Source organism: Hyla sarda, chromosome 1, assembly GCF_029499605.1.
Source record: "Hyla sarda isolate aHylSar1 chromosome 1, aHylSar1.hap1, whole genome shotgun sequence".
NCBI classification, from domain to species: domain Eukaryota; kingdom Metazoa; phylum Chordata; class Amphibia; order Anura; family Hylidae; genus Hyla; species Hyla sarda.
The window spans coordinates 512,875,434-512,892,463 of NC_079189.1; the positions used below are offsets into that span (position 1 = coordinate 512,875,434).

The 17,030-nt window shown below is 39.0% G+C and overlaps 1 protein-coding gene across 8 annotated transcripts in view; it reads left to right on the forward strand.

Annotated features, from left to right (window-relative positions):
* Positions 1 to 17,030, forward strand: part of MCTP1 (multiple C2 and transmembrane domain containing 1) — an 822,947-nt gene that overhangs the window by 350,285 nt on the left and 455,632 nt on the right. For all 8 annotated transcript variants that reach the window (XM_056537914.1, XM_056537903.1, XM_056537887.1 and 5 more), the window contains one exon: positions 14,523 to 14,709. In XM_056537914.1, coding sequence (XP_056393889.1) covers positions 14,523 to 14,709 — 187 coding nt within the window. The remainder of the gene's footprint in view (positions 1 to 14,522; positions 14,710 to 17,030) is intronic.

Genomic DNA, 17,030 nt, shown 5'->3' on the forward strand with positions numbered 1-17,030 from the left:
GACAGCTGGTTCCCTCAAACTAAATCCAATACACAGGGTTGTCCTGCAGGTGAATCGGATTAAGACTCAGGTAGAATGGCGGGAGAAAAATTACTGCTTGTGCCGTCTTTTTCTTCCGCTACGTATAATGGCGCCTGGCGGCCCCCATAATAGTAAATTGGAGCCGCCGGGACCCGTTGTTTGCTGTTGCTCCCCGTCATGTGAACAGCCATTAAAATCAGGGGGAAAAAAGAGACTTTGACAGACTATCTCAACAGTGTCATAGTACAAAAAAAAAAGTGCCTCAGTACTTAATCCTGATCATGTACATTTTTTCTGTGTCTAGGACCTATATATCCCTAACAAATAGCATTGCTTTGCTTTTTATTCTTTCCTTCTGAGAAGGCATGCCCATCTCTCTCCCTCACTTTGGGTACTCATCTGCTTTGAGTCTGGGAGCAGCCTGGCAGTCTGCACATCTCTGCATAGTAGTTTTTATGCATACATTTTCTATCTGTTCCTAGTAAAGCTGGATGTCATTCAGCTTTCACAGACTCCTGAATGTCTGATCAGCTTCTTTGTCGTTCAGGAGTCAGAAAGCTTTGGCTGTTCAAGCATGCTGGTAGTTGTAGTTTTGCATTGCAACAGCTGGAGCTGCAGTGTTTATAGAGCAGTGTTGCCTTTATCTGTTGCAAAACTTCAACTCCCAGCATGCCCACACATCCTTTGGAGTTTTGCAAGAGCTGAAGGCACACAGCTGGAAAATACTCAGCTCTTAAACAGAGTTTTAGAAAGATTGTACCCCCAGCTGTTTTAAAACTACAACTCCCATCATGGGAGTTGTAGTTTAGGAACAGCGGAAGGCTGTAGGGGTGCAAAGAGGATCTTCTATACTGGATACCAACATGCTTTATGGCCAGTACTGTACAGTACAGACCAAAAGTTTGGACACCTTCTCATTCAGAGTTTTCTTTATTTTCATGACTATGAAAATTGTAGATTCACACTGAAGGCATCAAAACTATGAATTAACACATGTGGAATTATATACATAACAAAAAAGTGTGAAAATATGTCATATTCTAGGTTCTAGCCACCTTTTGCTTTGATTACTGCTTTGCACTCTCTTGGCATTCTCTTGATGAGCTTCAAGAGGTAGTCACCTGAAATGGTCTTCCAACAGTCTTGAAGGAGTTCCCAGAGATGCTTAGCACTTGTTGGCACTTTTGCCTTCACTCTGCGGTCCAGCTCACCCCAAACCATCTCGATTGGGTTCAGGTCTGGTGACTGTGGAGGCCAGGTCATCTGGCGCAGCACCCCATCACTCTCCTTCTTGGTCCAATAGCCCTTACACAGCCTGGAGGTGTGTTTGGGGTCATTGTCCAGTTGAAAAATAAATGATGGTCCAACTAAACGCAAACCGGATGGAATAGCATGCTGCTGCAAGATACTGTGGTAGTCATGCTGGTTCAGTATGCCTTCAATTTTGAATAAATCCCCAACAGTGTCACCAGCAAAGCACCCCCATACCATCACACCTCCTCCTCCACATCAGCAGACCTGTGAAGGGAAAACCATTTCAGGTGACTACCTCTTGAAGCTCAATAAGAGAATGCCAAGAGTGTGCAAAGCAGTAATCAAAGCAAAAGGTGGCTACTTTGAAGAACCTAGAATATGACATATTTTCAGTTGTTTCACACTTTTTTGTTATGTATATAATTCCACATGTGTTAATTCATAGTTTTGATGCCTTCAATGTGAATCTACAATTTACATAGTCATGAAAATAAAGAAAACTCTGAATGAGAAGGTGTCCAAACTTTTCGTCTGTACTGTATGTTTAAAAAAGTCATCTTATCAGTAGGACTACAAAGTATAAAAAGTTTTTCATAATGACAGTGCCTCTTTAAATGATCAGTGCTGCTGTTCCAGACACACTTGGTATTAGTCCTATTGCTAATATGTTAATAGTCGGCTTTGCCCAGTGAAGATGGATTCCAGAATACCCAGCATCCCTGCCTCCTTCCCCTCATCTCCAGTATGCCCACCCATCTCGCTCTCACATGGGCAAAGGGGATTCCATGAAAATTCATGAGGTGGGCGGGCATATGGGAGCAGAGGGGAAGGAGGCAGAGATGCTGGGTTTCCCAAGTTCCTCCTCCTTTACGTAAAGCTGGCTATTTCCATATTTGCAATAGAGGCTTAAACCAGGTGTATCTCCGGAACAGCAGCACTGAACCGGGTAATTGATACATTGGCCCGGACTTACTATTGTAAACACGATCTGTTTTGTCGGGTTGTGCACCAGATTCTGTCACATTGTGCCATAATTTGTGCCAGAATTGAACAAAACCCAACCAACTCTCCATTTTACTGAGAAAACAGAAAAAGGAGCCGTAGTCAATGGGAAGGGGACGTGGTTGCCAAAAAGGGGGTTTCCACAGAAAATGTGGTGGATTTGAGCGGAGGAAAACCCCACAGATCAGAGCATGTGTAAAAAAAAAAATCTAAATGTAGGGAAACCTTAGTAAATCCTATGGAAAAATATATGTTGGCAAAAAAAAAGAAAACTACACAACACTCTTGGTAAATCAGGGCCATTTTTTTTTTTTAATCTATTTCATCCGCACTACAACCCTGTATATTGGGTTTAGTGCTGATGAATCGGCAGTCAAGTTCCCTTTAAGGTATGTTCACACTCTGCATATTTTACTGTCCCAGTAACAGAAACAACCTCATTCAGATGGATTTGTGCCTGGGTTTCCCTTTAGCCTACAGTGAAATGAAATGTTATCAGCTTATAACTAGTATACACAGAATATCAGCTGTACTGACAGTATAGAGAAGCTTGTCATACATATAAGCTACATATCTCCTCTGACTGTAGTACTGCCATACATAAAAAATATACCAGGCTGTTAGACTGTGGCAGCAATTTTCTTCAAAGGAAACAAATGATCTGTTGTTTTGAGATCCATAATTTGTTAGATTTTTCTAACATTTGTCTTATCTGTATCAATATGCCCATCTTAGGCTGACTGTACACATGAGATAGCTGTTGGCTTGTTTGGCTGACAGTAATCTTTCCCAGTACACATGCACACTTGGCTTGGCTGTGCATGCATGTGTTCTGGATGGGGATAGGGGAGAAACCAGCTGATAGACTGGTCACGTAGGTTATTTCCCAAAAAACAAAAGGATTGGGCAGTTGAAATCTACCATGCCCAATCCTTCTGCCTGCTGCAAGCTGATGTGGGGGGAGAATCAGGAGGCCGTCATACTTGTTAGATGGGAGACCAATCCTACTGAAATTGGGGGTTTTGGCTGAAACATATAGAATGTGTTTTGTCAACATAAGACATATACAAATTAGCTCTCTTCTTGAAAAAGAAGGCTTAGTAACCAAACCAGGGGCAGGGAGTGAAGAGTGCTGCCGCGCACGTCACATTACTTGCCATTGCAGCAGGTCTCATAAGCGAGTCCTGTTGCCATCTTAAAAGTGTACTCCGCTGCTCAGCATTTGGAACAAACTGTTCAGAATGCTGGAGCCGGCAGCTTGTGACATCATAGCCCTGCCCCCTCATGATGTCATGCCCCGCCCCCTCAATGCAAGTCTATGGGAGGGGGCGTGACGGCTGTCACGCCCCCTCCCATAGACTTGCATTGAGGTAGCGGGGTGTGACATCATGAGGGGTGGGGCTATGACGTCATGAGTTCCCGGCTCCAGCGTTCGGACAATTTGTTCCAACCGCTGAGCAGCGGAGTACCCCTTTAACTCTTAACATGTCTGTACAACATGTCAAAAGTTTTTTTCAAATGCCAGTTATGCTTTATAGAATTAAAAAATGACAACGTTTCATCATACAATGCATAGGCTGTATTTGCCGAAATGGAAACACTATGTGAAAATATGTAAGTTACTCACAGTAGAAGAAACCAATTGATAATATAGCCTCTAGCCGTAAAATCTTCAGTAATGTCCGATATTATTCAACCACATGGAAAAATCTAAATGTAGATACAAAAAGTATTATGTAAAGTTGATATTGATAGCATTTATCTTCCACTGAATCCCGATAAGCCAAAGACACGCAGACAATTTTATTCAATAATAAGGAGACGCTGCTTTGGTAGAATCTACTGCAGATTGTCACAATTGTGCAGTATGACTCAATTGAAGAACCGGGTTTATTTTCTTTTATTTTATGATAAATGTAGAATTCAAGGTTATCAGATTGTCACATTGTAGCTCAAGAACTGATGCATTATGCTAAAATAATCACCCCTTCCTGTCTCCCTAAATGTATCCTCGCTGAAGGTACAGTAGTTACGTGTGCAAGGAATGGCAATGAATGTTGAGGGCCTTCATAGAATATTTATAGAGGGCACATTACATGCATAAAAAGCACCGTGCATGGATTAAGGGTTTATGATCACGAATGGATTTTTCCATGGGTATGGACTAGAAATGGAAATCTCCTAATATTCATTGCTCTTTACACGGAACCAGACTTTTTATTGGCTCCATTTTTCAGTTTTTTTTTTATATAACACATTAATACAGCTGTTTGAGATTAAAAAGATTTTCTCCAGTACAAATAATGATGATGTACTAATAGAATTATTGTGTGGACTGACATAATACCATACGCAGAACATGATATCAATACATACTGTATGTGCAGGCATGTTACAAGTATCCATGAGGCCTCAATGCAAGATCATAAGAGGGGCCTCCAGCTGCTCCAAAACATAAATGGTAAATTTAAACTTCACTTTTATTCCATTTAGTTAAAAACAAAGGCTATCATATGGTATATAAACTACACATATATGGCACGCCCCCCCCCCCCCATAGACTTGCATTCAGGGGGCATGGCCGTGACATCACGAGGGGCGTGGCTGACCCCCGCAGTGCGAAAACAGCATTTGGAACATTTAGTTCCACGTTGGCCAGTGGAGTACCCCTTTAAGAGTTGATAGGGCTTGATATTGGAAAAAACAACAACAAAAACAGTGATTGCTGTATACTGTTTTTATGGAGCTGAATAGGAAATACATATACAGTAGGGACATGTTTGCGAGGCCAAAATCAAAGCCTATTCTGCATTGATATCAACACAGTTTTATAGGGTGCTAAAGAGTCTTTAGCACCCTATAATTTTAAAAGGGAATCTACTCCCATAGCCTATGTTGTAGAGTTTTCTAATGTGGATTTGAAAATCCGTAATTGGAAAAAAATAAATAAGCAGCATGTCATTTATTTATGTGTTTTTGCCTGGATTTTGCCCCAAAAACACATAGAGTAGCATTGACATGTATCAGTGCCCAATATTGCAGCAAACTCTGCAGCATGCTGCGTCAAAAATGGTATGATGGCTCCATTGTTCACCCCAGGGACCCCCACCATCATTAGAACCATCCATCATTTCTTTTCATAACACATTCAAGGTGTTGACTGAAGGAGTGAATGTAGCAATGGTTGATTATGCCCAACACCACATTATTCAGAGCCTGTGGGACAGGAGAAGGCGCAGGACCCCCTTTAAAGTGATGTGTGAGTGTGGATCCTAGTGCGTTTATTATCTATGCTGTAGTTAAAGAGTACCTTTCATCATACAGGAAGAAGGGCGGAAGCCGGCCCTGGCAGGCATCAGATGATGTCGCGTCTGCCAGGCCACGCCCATTTCCTCCCCTCGTACACAGCTCAAAATTGAGCTACCAAATATAGAGGAATAAAGGTATTTACAGGGGGTTTTAACTAGAAATAATCACAGGGATAGAGATAGTTAGAGTCAGAGACAGATGGCGAGGGGGGTTAGGGAATGTTTAGTTGATGATAGGTACTCTTTAAGAAATATACATAGGATGGGTTCACACCTGTGTTGTTCTACTTCATCATTGGAGCAGAAAAAAATGCCCAACAGTCCCCATTGGACAAAATAATGCTGAGGTTTGGTATTTTTGACAAATTCTGCAAGAGAGGCACCCAACAGAGTGTCCTACGCAGGAGTCACCCTGGACTTCATGGTCTGTAATAAAGACTCAGAGCCTTATATACTAATATATCCAGTAGAATAGTTCTCCTAATCCTCATTGGCTGTTGTGCTTTTACTACAATTACTAAGCGTTATTAGTAATTTACCATCCTACATCTTAACTAAACAGACAAGAAAGAACGATGCTGTCGGTTGCCGAGGCTTTTTGTGATGCTGGGATTGTTTATGTCACCGAGCGTTAAGCAGCCATGTATGTTTTCCTTCACCTTAGGAAATATTGTGTCATCGGAATTGATTAAAGTTCCCGGCACAGTTGAGAGATGAATGTAAATGTCATTAGGATTAAACTATCAGGCAGAGGTGAAGGGATTTTAATCTCCATGTAATTATTTCACTTTCATGTCACCTGCGTTGTTTGTGACCACATCATGTTGGAGCCACCTAACTCTGATCAGCAGATAAATCCGGAGGATTGTTACACCTTTCTGCATAGTGGTAATGTGAACAAATTGCCTCCTGACAAGTACAATAAATTGCTTTGAATGAGCGCTGTCAGGGAGCAAGTTGTGTCTCTAAACCCGCAGAATAAGTAAATCCTGTGTCATGCAATTTTGATTTAGCTGCTGTTTGCAATCCAGTGTGGGTGGCTTTATGGCTGAATTTATTGGTGTGAAAATATGCATGTTTATCATGAAAAGGACACTGATTTTCTTCATATATCATTCAGGGCAGGTGGATTTTTTTCCTACAATGTGTGATATTGCTTTTTACAGTTTTCGAGATTTATGCAGCCTTGATGCATATATATCTACATAAACAATAAAGCATAAATTACAGGCCTACGTTCTTACCGCCATCTTCATCTTTATTCTTATTAATTGTAGTCAATACCTTTAAAGGGGTTATCCAGGAAAAAAAAATTATTTTTATATATATCAACTGGCTCCAGAAAGTATAACAGATTTGTAAATTACTTCTATTAAAAAAATCTTAATCCTTTCAGTACTTATGAGCTTCTGAAGTTAAGGTTGTTCTTTTCTGTCTAAGTGCTTTCTGATGACACATGTCTCGGGAACCGCCCAGATTAGACTCAGATAGAAGACTCTTGGAATCATAGGGAACTTAAAGGGGTTATCCAGGAAAAAAACTTTTTTATATATATATCAACTGGCTCCAGAAAGTTAAACAGATTTGTAAATTACTTCTATTAAAAAATATTAATCCTTTCAGTACTTATGAGCTTCTGAAGTTAAGGTTGTTCTTTTCTGTCTAAGTGCTCTCTGATGACACATGTCTCGGGAACCGCCCAGATTAGACTCAGATAGAAGACTCTTGGAATCATAGTGAACTTAAAGGGGTTATCCAGGAAAAAAACTTTTTTATATATATCAACTGGCTCCAGAAAGTTAAACAGATTTGTATATTACTTCTATTAAAAAATATTAATCCTTTCAGTACTTATGAGCTTCTGAAGTTAAGGTGGTTCTTTTCTGTCTAAGTGCTTTCTGATGACACATGTCTTGGGAACCGCCCAGTTTAGAAGAGGTTTGCTATGGGGATTTGCTTCTAAACTGGGTGGTTCCCGAGACACGTGTCATCAGAGAGGACTTAAGCAGAAAAGAACAACCTTAACTTCAGAAGCTCATAAGTACTGAAAGGATTAAGATTTTTCAATAGAAATAATTTACAAATCTGTTTAACTTTCTGGAGCCAGTTGATATATATAAAAAAGGTTTTTTTCCTGGATAACCCCCTTTAAGTTCACTATGATTCCAAGAGTCTTCTATCTGAGTCTTCAGATTTTTGATGTGTGATGCAATAAACCACATCGTTTTTACCTTACGTGAGTGCCAGGACCTTCTTTTGTGCTTTGTCATGTTCATGGCATGACATGTGCGCATAGTTGTCTTTATGGGGATTCTTGTTCAGTTTTAAGGCCATGTTCACGCATTCCCCCCCCCCCCCCTTTTTTTTGATGAATTTTAAACTGATCAAAGACAGCCAAAAATCGGTAGTTTTTGTTTTATTATTGGTTTCTGTTGATTTAATTTGTGTGCACACACATTCATTTTATGGCCATAATTCTTACGGCAGTAAACTTAAATGCTATGATCGAAAAAAAAACTGCATATTTTAAAATAGGTATTTCCAGCCAACAAAAAACACAGCTGTTTTTTTTTTTTTTTCATGAAAACCAGACAATTTTTGCATGACTAAAGAAATAAGCTGTAAAAACATTGTGTGAACATGCCCTAAAAATGTACCCATCATTGTGTTTCACATGAAAGAATAGGCTTGAAATGGTGAAAGTCCAGTTACTAATAATCTAAGATTATTGTGGATTCCGCATCCCTAACATGCCACAAAATGTAAAGCCTGGACAATTACGTTTTTGCAGACACAGATCTTGTCTTCCAATCTTGTTCTACCAAGCAGCAGCCTACATTTACTTTGGTAAAAATAGCATGCGGCTTCAGTGTTTTTGCCCACAACTTAATAGTTCACTGAGTTTTATGTCGTCTGAGACCGTTTTTAGGCCTCTTTTCCCTAGGTATAAGTTACAATTTTTACAGCACTAAAGGGAATACTGCAACCTAATACAATGTATCCCCTATCTGCAGGATAGGGTACAGGTGTCTGACTGGGGGGGGGATCTGATTGCTGGGACCCCCGCGATTTCCTATACAGGGCCGCGGCTCTCCCTGTGCAGGAGACGTGTCGGCCGCAGCATGACGCCACCGCCAACACACCCCCTCCATATCTCTTTATGGGAGAGGCAAGATACAATGTTTGTGCATCCCCGCCTCTCCCATAGAGGTGAATGGAGGGGGCGTGTCTATGGACCTTTTAGTGAGGTCGACGACACGAGCATTTGCCGCGCAGAGCCCGGTCTCTGTGCAGGAGATCGTGGGGGGTCCCATTGGTCGGACCCCCACAATCCGACACTTATCCCCTATAGGGGAAAAGTTGTCTATGGCTGCAGTAGTCCTTTAATCTTTGTTTTTTAAGATACACATTTAATAGAAAACCACTGGCAATTTCAAAGTACATGTCCTGATATACTTACTATAAAGATATTGGACTCTCATGGGATTGCTTACACTCTGTACCATTACATTCTGCAAACCAAGTATTTTTCACACTTGTGTTTGTCCTTCTCTAAAACCTTTGTATTATATATTATAAAACATCTTAGGCCCTGTTCACATCTGTATTAAGTATTTACAGTGCTCATACAAGCAGAACAACAAAACAGTGCTTTCAATAATTCCCAGTGACCCCATTTCATAGGTGTCTGCTGAGTTGTCATCATGGTCCTCTGGCATTTATCCCATCGATATAGCTTTCTATGCTGGTTTATTTTTTTTTAACATTTTCAATGGAATCTTAGATTGTGGATCCTAACAGAACCTCCAACACACATGTAAACATAGAAAATTGTGTGCAAAGATCATTGCAGTGACACATTAGATCCTATGGCTACACATCTCTAGGCACTGCTTGTGTTTCTTTATGGTACCTACCTACTGACACTTTGTACTGATATATTCTACTCTTGCAGGAATTCTTTAGGAACAAATACTTCTGTAATATGATATTCAATGGGGCATGGAATAGGAGACATATGAAGCTCTTGAGTTTTTTAGGCTTCTATGAATTATGCAGGGGCAGAGCAACAGGAGGTGCAGAGATGGCAGTACTCTCTGAAGGGACCCAAAATCCCTATGCACATAGTAGGTGGGGACCCAGTTACAGATTTTGCATATGAGCGACCCTAAAGAAGTCACATGTCTATTATTATTATTATTATTATTATTGAAACTTGAAGCTTGTTCATGATACAAATAAGTGTTTTAGTTTAAAACTTTATTAAATCGTTTAATCATCATCAGCTCAGATAAATGGTGTATAGACATATAAACAATATACTAAACCACTCGTATGCTGCGATTCATATGGTTCAACACTGAACCCTTGTGTATAGCTATTCACTACAACTAAAAGGGGATATTAAACCATAGTTCATTTGTTTGCATCATGCACATATATCATACCCATAAATAGCATACAAATAACTATTTAATGCTTAGTTCCTTTTCTTTTGCTTGGAGTCTGATCATGGTGTCTTCACATGCCATGACCTTCTGCCTTAATCCTCCTTCTCCTCCGTCTCTCTTTGGTCTTTAAGCAAAACAATATATCAGAAAAGATAGAGCTGGCTGGAGGATGACATACCTGTAATCACACTCCACGCCAACGTCTTCTGAATTCAATTGAAGAAATTCTTTATATCAAATCATAGGCGACAAGGACTATTTGACCCACTTAGCCTTTGTATTTTACCTGCAGAATAATACAGTATCGCACAATCATGAAGCCTTTTTAGGGCATGCCGAGGATTTTGGGGGACAAATTTAGTACTTTAAAAATAAATAAATAAAAATACATTCCACTCTGGTAAAATATTTAGAGTTTCGGATAACGGGATGCTTTCTGGAAACAATGGGGGAGATTTATCAAAACCTGTGCAAAGGAAGAGTGGTGCAGTTGCCCATAGCAACCAATCAGATTGCTTCTTTCATTTTCCACAGGCCTCTTTAGAGGCCTGTGGAAAATGAAAGAAGCAATCTGATTGGTTGCTATGGGCAACTGCCCCACTCTTCCTCTGCACAGGTTTTGATAAATCAACCCCCAATGTGTATTTTATATGGTAGTATATGGATATATATGGAAACCTAGCCTAAGGGTATGTTCACACTACGGAAATTCCCAGAGGAGAAATGACTGTGGAGCTTCCTATATTTTTCAATGGGATTTTGCTGCACTATGCACACTGGTGAATTTCTGCTGGTGCTGTATTGAGGTACCATACGGTTACACATATTGTGCCACCATACGGCTCCATGCACACAGAGGCTGAAAACAATCCCTTGTACTATGTCCAGTAGGAATTTACACATAAAGTAGGTGTAGTTTGGATTAGCCAAAGGAGATTAATAAAGTTACTAAAACAGTGACCTTTAAGAGAGGGAATTAGAAAGACGAAATATTCATTTTCCCAATGAAATATGTTCAAAACTATTTTTCTTTTTCCAATATAAATTGCCAAATCTGACAACTCAAGCCGAAGATATTATAGCGTAAAAAAAAAGGTCCATTATGACAAGGCTTTGCATATAGCTCTGATGCAAATATTATGCAATAGATTTTCTCAGTAATTGTTCATAGCCAGTCATTAAAATCCTATTTATTCCTGTCTCCCATATTTACCTCAGCCCCATGGCCTTGCGGTCACTTCATTATTTTTAGTTTCAAATTCAATTGGCATTTATATGAAAAACAAGGTTTGCTATACATCAGGGTTCTAAGAGAGCGACTGTACTGGAATTCACATTAGACGGTAAATCACTTCGGCCAGGATAAAGCTTCGTATGGCTCGGCTTTCTTCTCTACAGTTAAATGACTTTTACCTTAGCGATTGAAACCGGCTCATCTTGTGGGAAATCGGCTGCAAATTGTCTACTTTTCTTGCCAAGGCCATGGTCACACTGGGGTTGGGTTTTAGATTTGCCAACTATTATTTTATTGTTGGGACCAAATGTGCAGTGGGTTGCTGAATTCACAGGTTGCAGTTTTATTACCTTTTTTTTGTTGCAAAAATTCAGCAATCTGTAGGCATCCCCCCCCCCTTATTCACAAAAATGTACATTGAAACCTCTCCAGAAAACCACCTCTATGAGAAGACCATACCTGGTGTAGACTCGATTTTTTCTGCTACTGTTCCCCTAACTTCTGTGTATGTTGGTCTCTTCTTAGAGAGGAGCACCCCTCAAGAAGACCTTTTTTGTTGTCATTTAATGGTTTTACTTAATTTGTCCCCTTCTTTGAGGCCCACACCTAAAGAAGTCAACAGAGATGTATAAAAATACCAGAGAGTGGTAGAGAGAAGATGGTAACGGGCTTAGAGATTGTGCACAACATCGTTACCAAAATTGGGACATTTAATCTTCACTCCCGTAACACCTGGGAACACCTCTGAAATATTTGAGAACACCCCCCCACAATCTGCACTTTTGGGTGGGGCTTACATAAACCCCACCTTTTTAAGCCTGCTTTAGTGAATTGTTCTGAAGAAATCAGGATCATTGACAGGTATGTTAGAGTGGTACTTGGGTATTAGTGAGGTTGTGTAGGCTGGAGTAAAGCTGCCAATATTGTGCGGATAGCACAGGAATACTAAAGAAGGATATTTTAGCCTTAACACATGATTCATGTCCAACATATTCCTTTAAAACAGGTGGAGCTACTACTTATTCTTGGAGCATGTACAAAATGGATTTGTTCAGAAAATTGGGATCAGTTGCAGAAAATCTGCAGCATTTCTGCATCAAGTGAACATACCATACTGTACTGTAATGTAGGAAATTGTGCTGTCCATTCTAAACAAATGTATGTATGATTATCTTGCAGAGGACAAAATGTCACAAATTGAAGTCATTACAACTAGTTTCTTTCTAGACAAAATATTTTTCTATGAACAATATAAACAAAAAAAAACACAAATGTAATACATTGAAAAAAGACTGAATGCTTAGACAGTAGCTCTCTTTGTCCTAAAGGGGTATTCCAGGCCAAAACTTTTTTTTATATATCAACTGGCTCCGGAAAGTTAAACAGATTTGTAAATTACTTCTATTAAAAAATCTTAATCCCTCCAATAGTTATTAGCTTCTGAAGTTGAGTTGTTGTTTTCTGTCTAACTGCTCTCTGATGACTCGCGTCCCGGGAGCTGTGCAGTTCTTATGGGGATATTCTCCCATCATGCACAGCTCCCGGGACGTAACATCATCATTGAGCAGTTAGACAGAATCCTTCCAATAGTTATTAGCTTCTGAAGTTTTAAGATTTTTTAATAGAAGTAATTTACAAATCTGTTTAACTTTCCAGAGCCAGTTGATATATATAAAAAAAGGTTTTGCCTGGAATACCCCTTTAAAAGCCAGACCATTTAGGTGCCAACTGTATGAAGGTGATCTCAGTGGTGGGATGGCCAAGCAGTGGTGAATCCAAATACAAAATATAGGGTAAAAATAGGTTCTTCTTCAGTTGTAATTACTAAAATATGAGGAGACATCACATTTTGACACTTCAAATAATTTTATAGAATTTTCACATAATATATATTACATTCATATATATGTATGTCAATGTTTAATATATTACAACAAATATAATGTCAAGTATAAGTATTTTTAACATCACATTTTAAAGGTATGTTGTCTCCTATTTTAAATGTTGTCCGTCCATCTTATCCCTTCCCCCCCACAATCTCTGTGCATCACCCGGCATTCTGTGCTGAATTGCTGCTCTAGTCTCGGAACTCTCTGAGTTTCCGGGACTGGAGACGTGACGTCACGCCATACCCCCTCCATTCATGTCTATGGGAGGGGTGTGGCCATCACGCCCCATCCCATAGACATGAATGGAGGGGGCGTGGCTTTATGTCAGATCTCCAGTCCCGGAAACTCAGAGGTTTCCAAGACTAGAGCAGCAGCCCGGCATCCTTTGGATGGGGTATAAGATGTCTATGGGTGGAATACCCCTTTAACAAAAAACATTAGGACATAATATACCTTTAAAATTTGTTGTTAAAAATAATTATAGTTGACACTATATTTTTGACATTATAAGATGTCTATGGGCGGAATACCCATTTAATAAAATAACCCATCTTCACCTCATAAAGTGGAGTATTTGGGTTCACCACCACTTGGCAGTCCCATTGCTGTCACCTTCATATGGTCATCACCTGCAAGGTCCAGTTTTTAAGGAATTAAAGAGCTATTGTGGGAGGTTTAGCTGCTTTGAGCCAGAGAAGCCATGCCGTCCTGGGAGGGGGACCTAGCTGCAACCGGCTCTAAATCCAAAAAGGCTTCAATAGTAGATGTACTATCTGTGTTATGACCTGTGTCTTATGGTACTCACACTGAGAATCCCTTTTTTCTTTGTATACATTGAAAAAAATGAACAGATATCACTCAATACTGGTGCTTACCCACAGATATAACAGTTCACCTAGCTTACAAGTTTACAGTGATAGAAGAGTAGTTGTAATATTTGTGCTATATATATATATATATATATTTAACTGTATTTTTATAAAATACCTTATACCTTGTGCACCCAGTAAAATGAATAATCTTTGTGATTTTTTTCTATGCAGTATAAAAATGACCATTGTCTCTGTATAGTTCAGAAATGGAGAAGTGCCACTCTGTATTTTCCTTACAATCTGAAATGAATGGGCTTTTCAATTTCTGTCCATGTACACGGTTGGCTGAGCTGTATTACTATGATCCTTCCCTGGTATTGTGTCTGAATTATACTTTAAAGCGTAAAGGTAGAGAGCCTGGAAATATGCATTTTATTCCCCATCTCAGAGTGTGATCTCTCCTCTCCTTGGCTTCATCCACTTTACATTAGGCCCTGTTTATTTCACTTGGTGCAGAGAGCCACTTGCTTATTCCACACATTTGTTTCCAGGTGCCAGATTGACCTGTCGGCCTTCAGCAAAGAACAAACTCACAAACTGAAGCTGAATTTGGAAGACGGGGAAGGTTGTCTGGTTCTTCTAGTGACTCTGACAGCTTCAGCTGCCATCAGTGTCTCCGACCTCTCTGTCAGCTGTTCGGAGGATCAAAAAGAGCGTAAGGAAATTCTACGGAGATACGTACGTAATACCAATTAGCTGTCTATCAAATGGTGTTTTATTGGCTAGCGACTCTTTATTGGATGCTTTAAAGAAGGGTTAAAACAGTCTAGTAATTATAAGCAGCTATATAGAAATATGTAGACTAATACATAGTTAATAGCTTTACAAATTACAGCAATAAATATACGAAAATGATGTTTCCTCTAGTAAAACTAAAGTGAGGCTGCATAAATATTTTAACAGTAGATACGGTAGAATTTTAAATCTATATATATATAGATATTTCTTTAATCTGTTGCATATATATACATGTATATAGCTAAATGCATTTTACATATAAATATATAGATGTCAGTGTGTATATATATATATATATATATATATATATATATATATATATATATATATATATATACGGGATGAGTATTTAACTCAGGGCAAGTTCACGACTCCTGGTGTGACGGAGCTTTCAAGGGCCACTAAGCACTCCACAGGCATTCTGGGTAGGGGAATATGAAAAGGTGATGTAATGAGCTGATTTGCATATTCCTATATATATATATATATATATATATATATATATATATTTTTAATATTTTTTTATACTCCAACCATTCACTGTTTAACATGTATATATAGCTAAATGCATTTTACATATAAATATATAGATGTCAGTGTGTGTATATATATATATATATATATATATATATATATATATATATATATATATATATACCGTATATATACTCCAACCATTCACTGTTTAACATGTACCCACACAAACCCCAAACTTACTTAAAATTTTTTTTAGTAAATGTCAAATCACACACATATCTACACACTTAGATATACAATACAATTTAATTTGTACATATATGTATATTTGTGTCATCTTATAAAGCTGCATAAAGATATAGTAAGCTAAATGCATATGTATATATATATATATATATATATATATATATATATATATATATATATATATATATATATATATATATTTATCTCCAAACCCCACACTTATTAGCAGGCACCCACATAAACATGTCAAAATTCTAAATAATTGTCATATTGCACACGTGTGCATACTTATACTGTATGTACAATTTAAATGGTACTGTATATGTATATCTGTTTCATTTTGCAACGCTGCATAATGATATAGTAAGCAAAAAGCATTTTAAGGATTGCTACATGAAAAAAAAAAGAAACTCTTGATTTAATTTTACTCTTTATTTTATACTACTATGACAGAGCTGAGCAGTCTCCAGTAGTTCTACCTATAGGACAGAGAGTGGAGCTCTAATACCAGTGTATGGATTTGGAGACTATCACTGGAAAGGATGTACAAGAGGGGAGAAAAAGCTATTTCCACTTAATATCACAAAGCTTTTATTGTACAATAGTGCAGGTGTTTAGAAGGCTTCTCTAGACACTCAGCCATTAAACCAAACTCTACCTAACAAAGAGACGCTTAATTTTTCTTCTAGATTATAAAATATTCCTACTCCCTGACTGGAACCCTTTCAATAACTGAATTTAATAAAGATGTACCTTATCAGGCAGTGCAGATAACATGAAGTGCTGGTACTAATGCCGTACAATATTCCTCAAACAGATTAGCTGGATGTGCGCCTCGGTAAATGTATTCAGGCTATCTGCACTGAATCAGCTGTCTGCTAATGCTTGTACAACTCATACACCAATAGCGTTATCATAAACACACTTAAATAGAGGTGACTTAGCACTGCCAAACAAAACCTTTCATTCAGGAAAACTAATGGAGACTGAAGTGAGTGGATTTAGCCGGTTGAAGCGGATGTATTATAGCAGCAATCATGCTTAGAAGGTTTTTAGTGCCCTTAGCTGCCTCCCATATCAGATGCGGGATCGCCTACAGTGTCATGGTTCTGAACTACTTAGGCCTAAAGTCTGGGCTTAGGGTTATCATAATAAGTGTTTAATTAAACTTCTTTTCCTGATAAAGGTCATGTTCACACAGGAGATCTACTAAAGGTATTCTGCACTTACCATATATACTCGAGTATAAGCCGAGTTTTTCAGCACCATTTTTTGTGCTGAAAACGCCCCCCTCGGCTTATACTCGAGTGAACTCTCTGCCTGTCAGTGGTCTTCAACCTGCGGACCTCCAGATGTTGCAAAACTACAACTCCCAGCATCGGCTGTCCGGGCATGCTGGGAGTTGTAGTTTTGAAACCTCTGGAGGTCCGCAGGTTGAAGACCACAGCGGCCTTCGTCATCATCCAGACACCCCCTTTAGTTTTCTACTCGCCTCCCCTCGGTGGGAAGGAAGGGTGAGCTGGTCCGGGCCATCTATG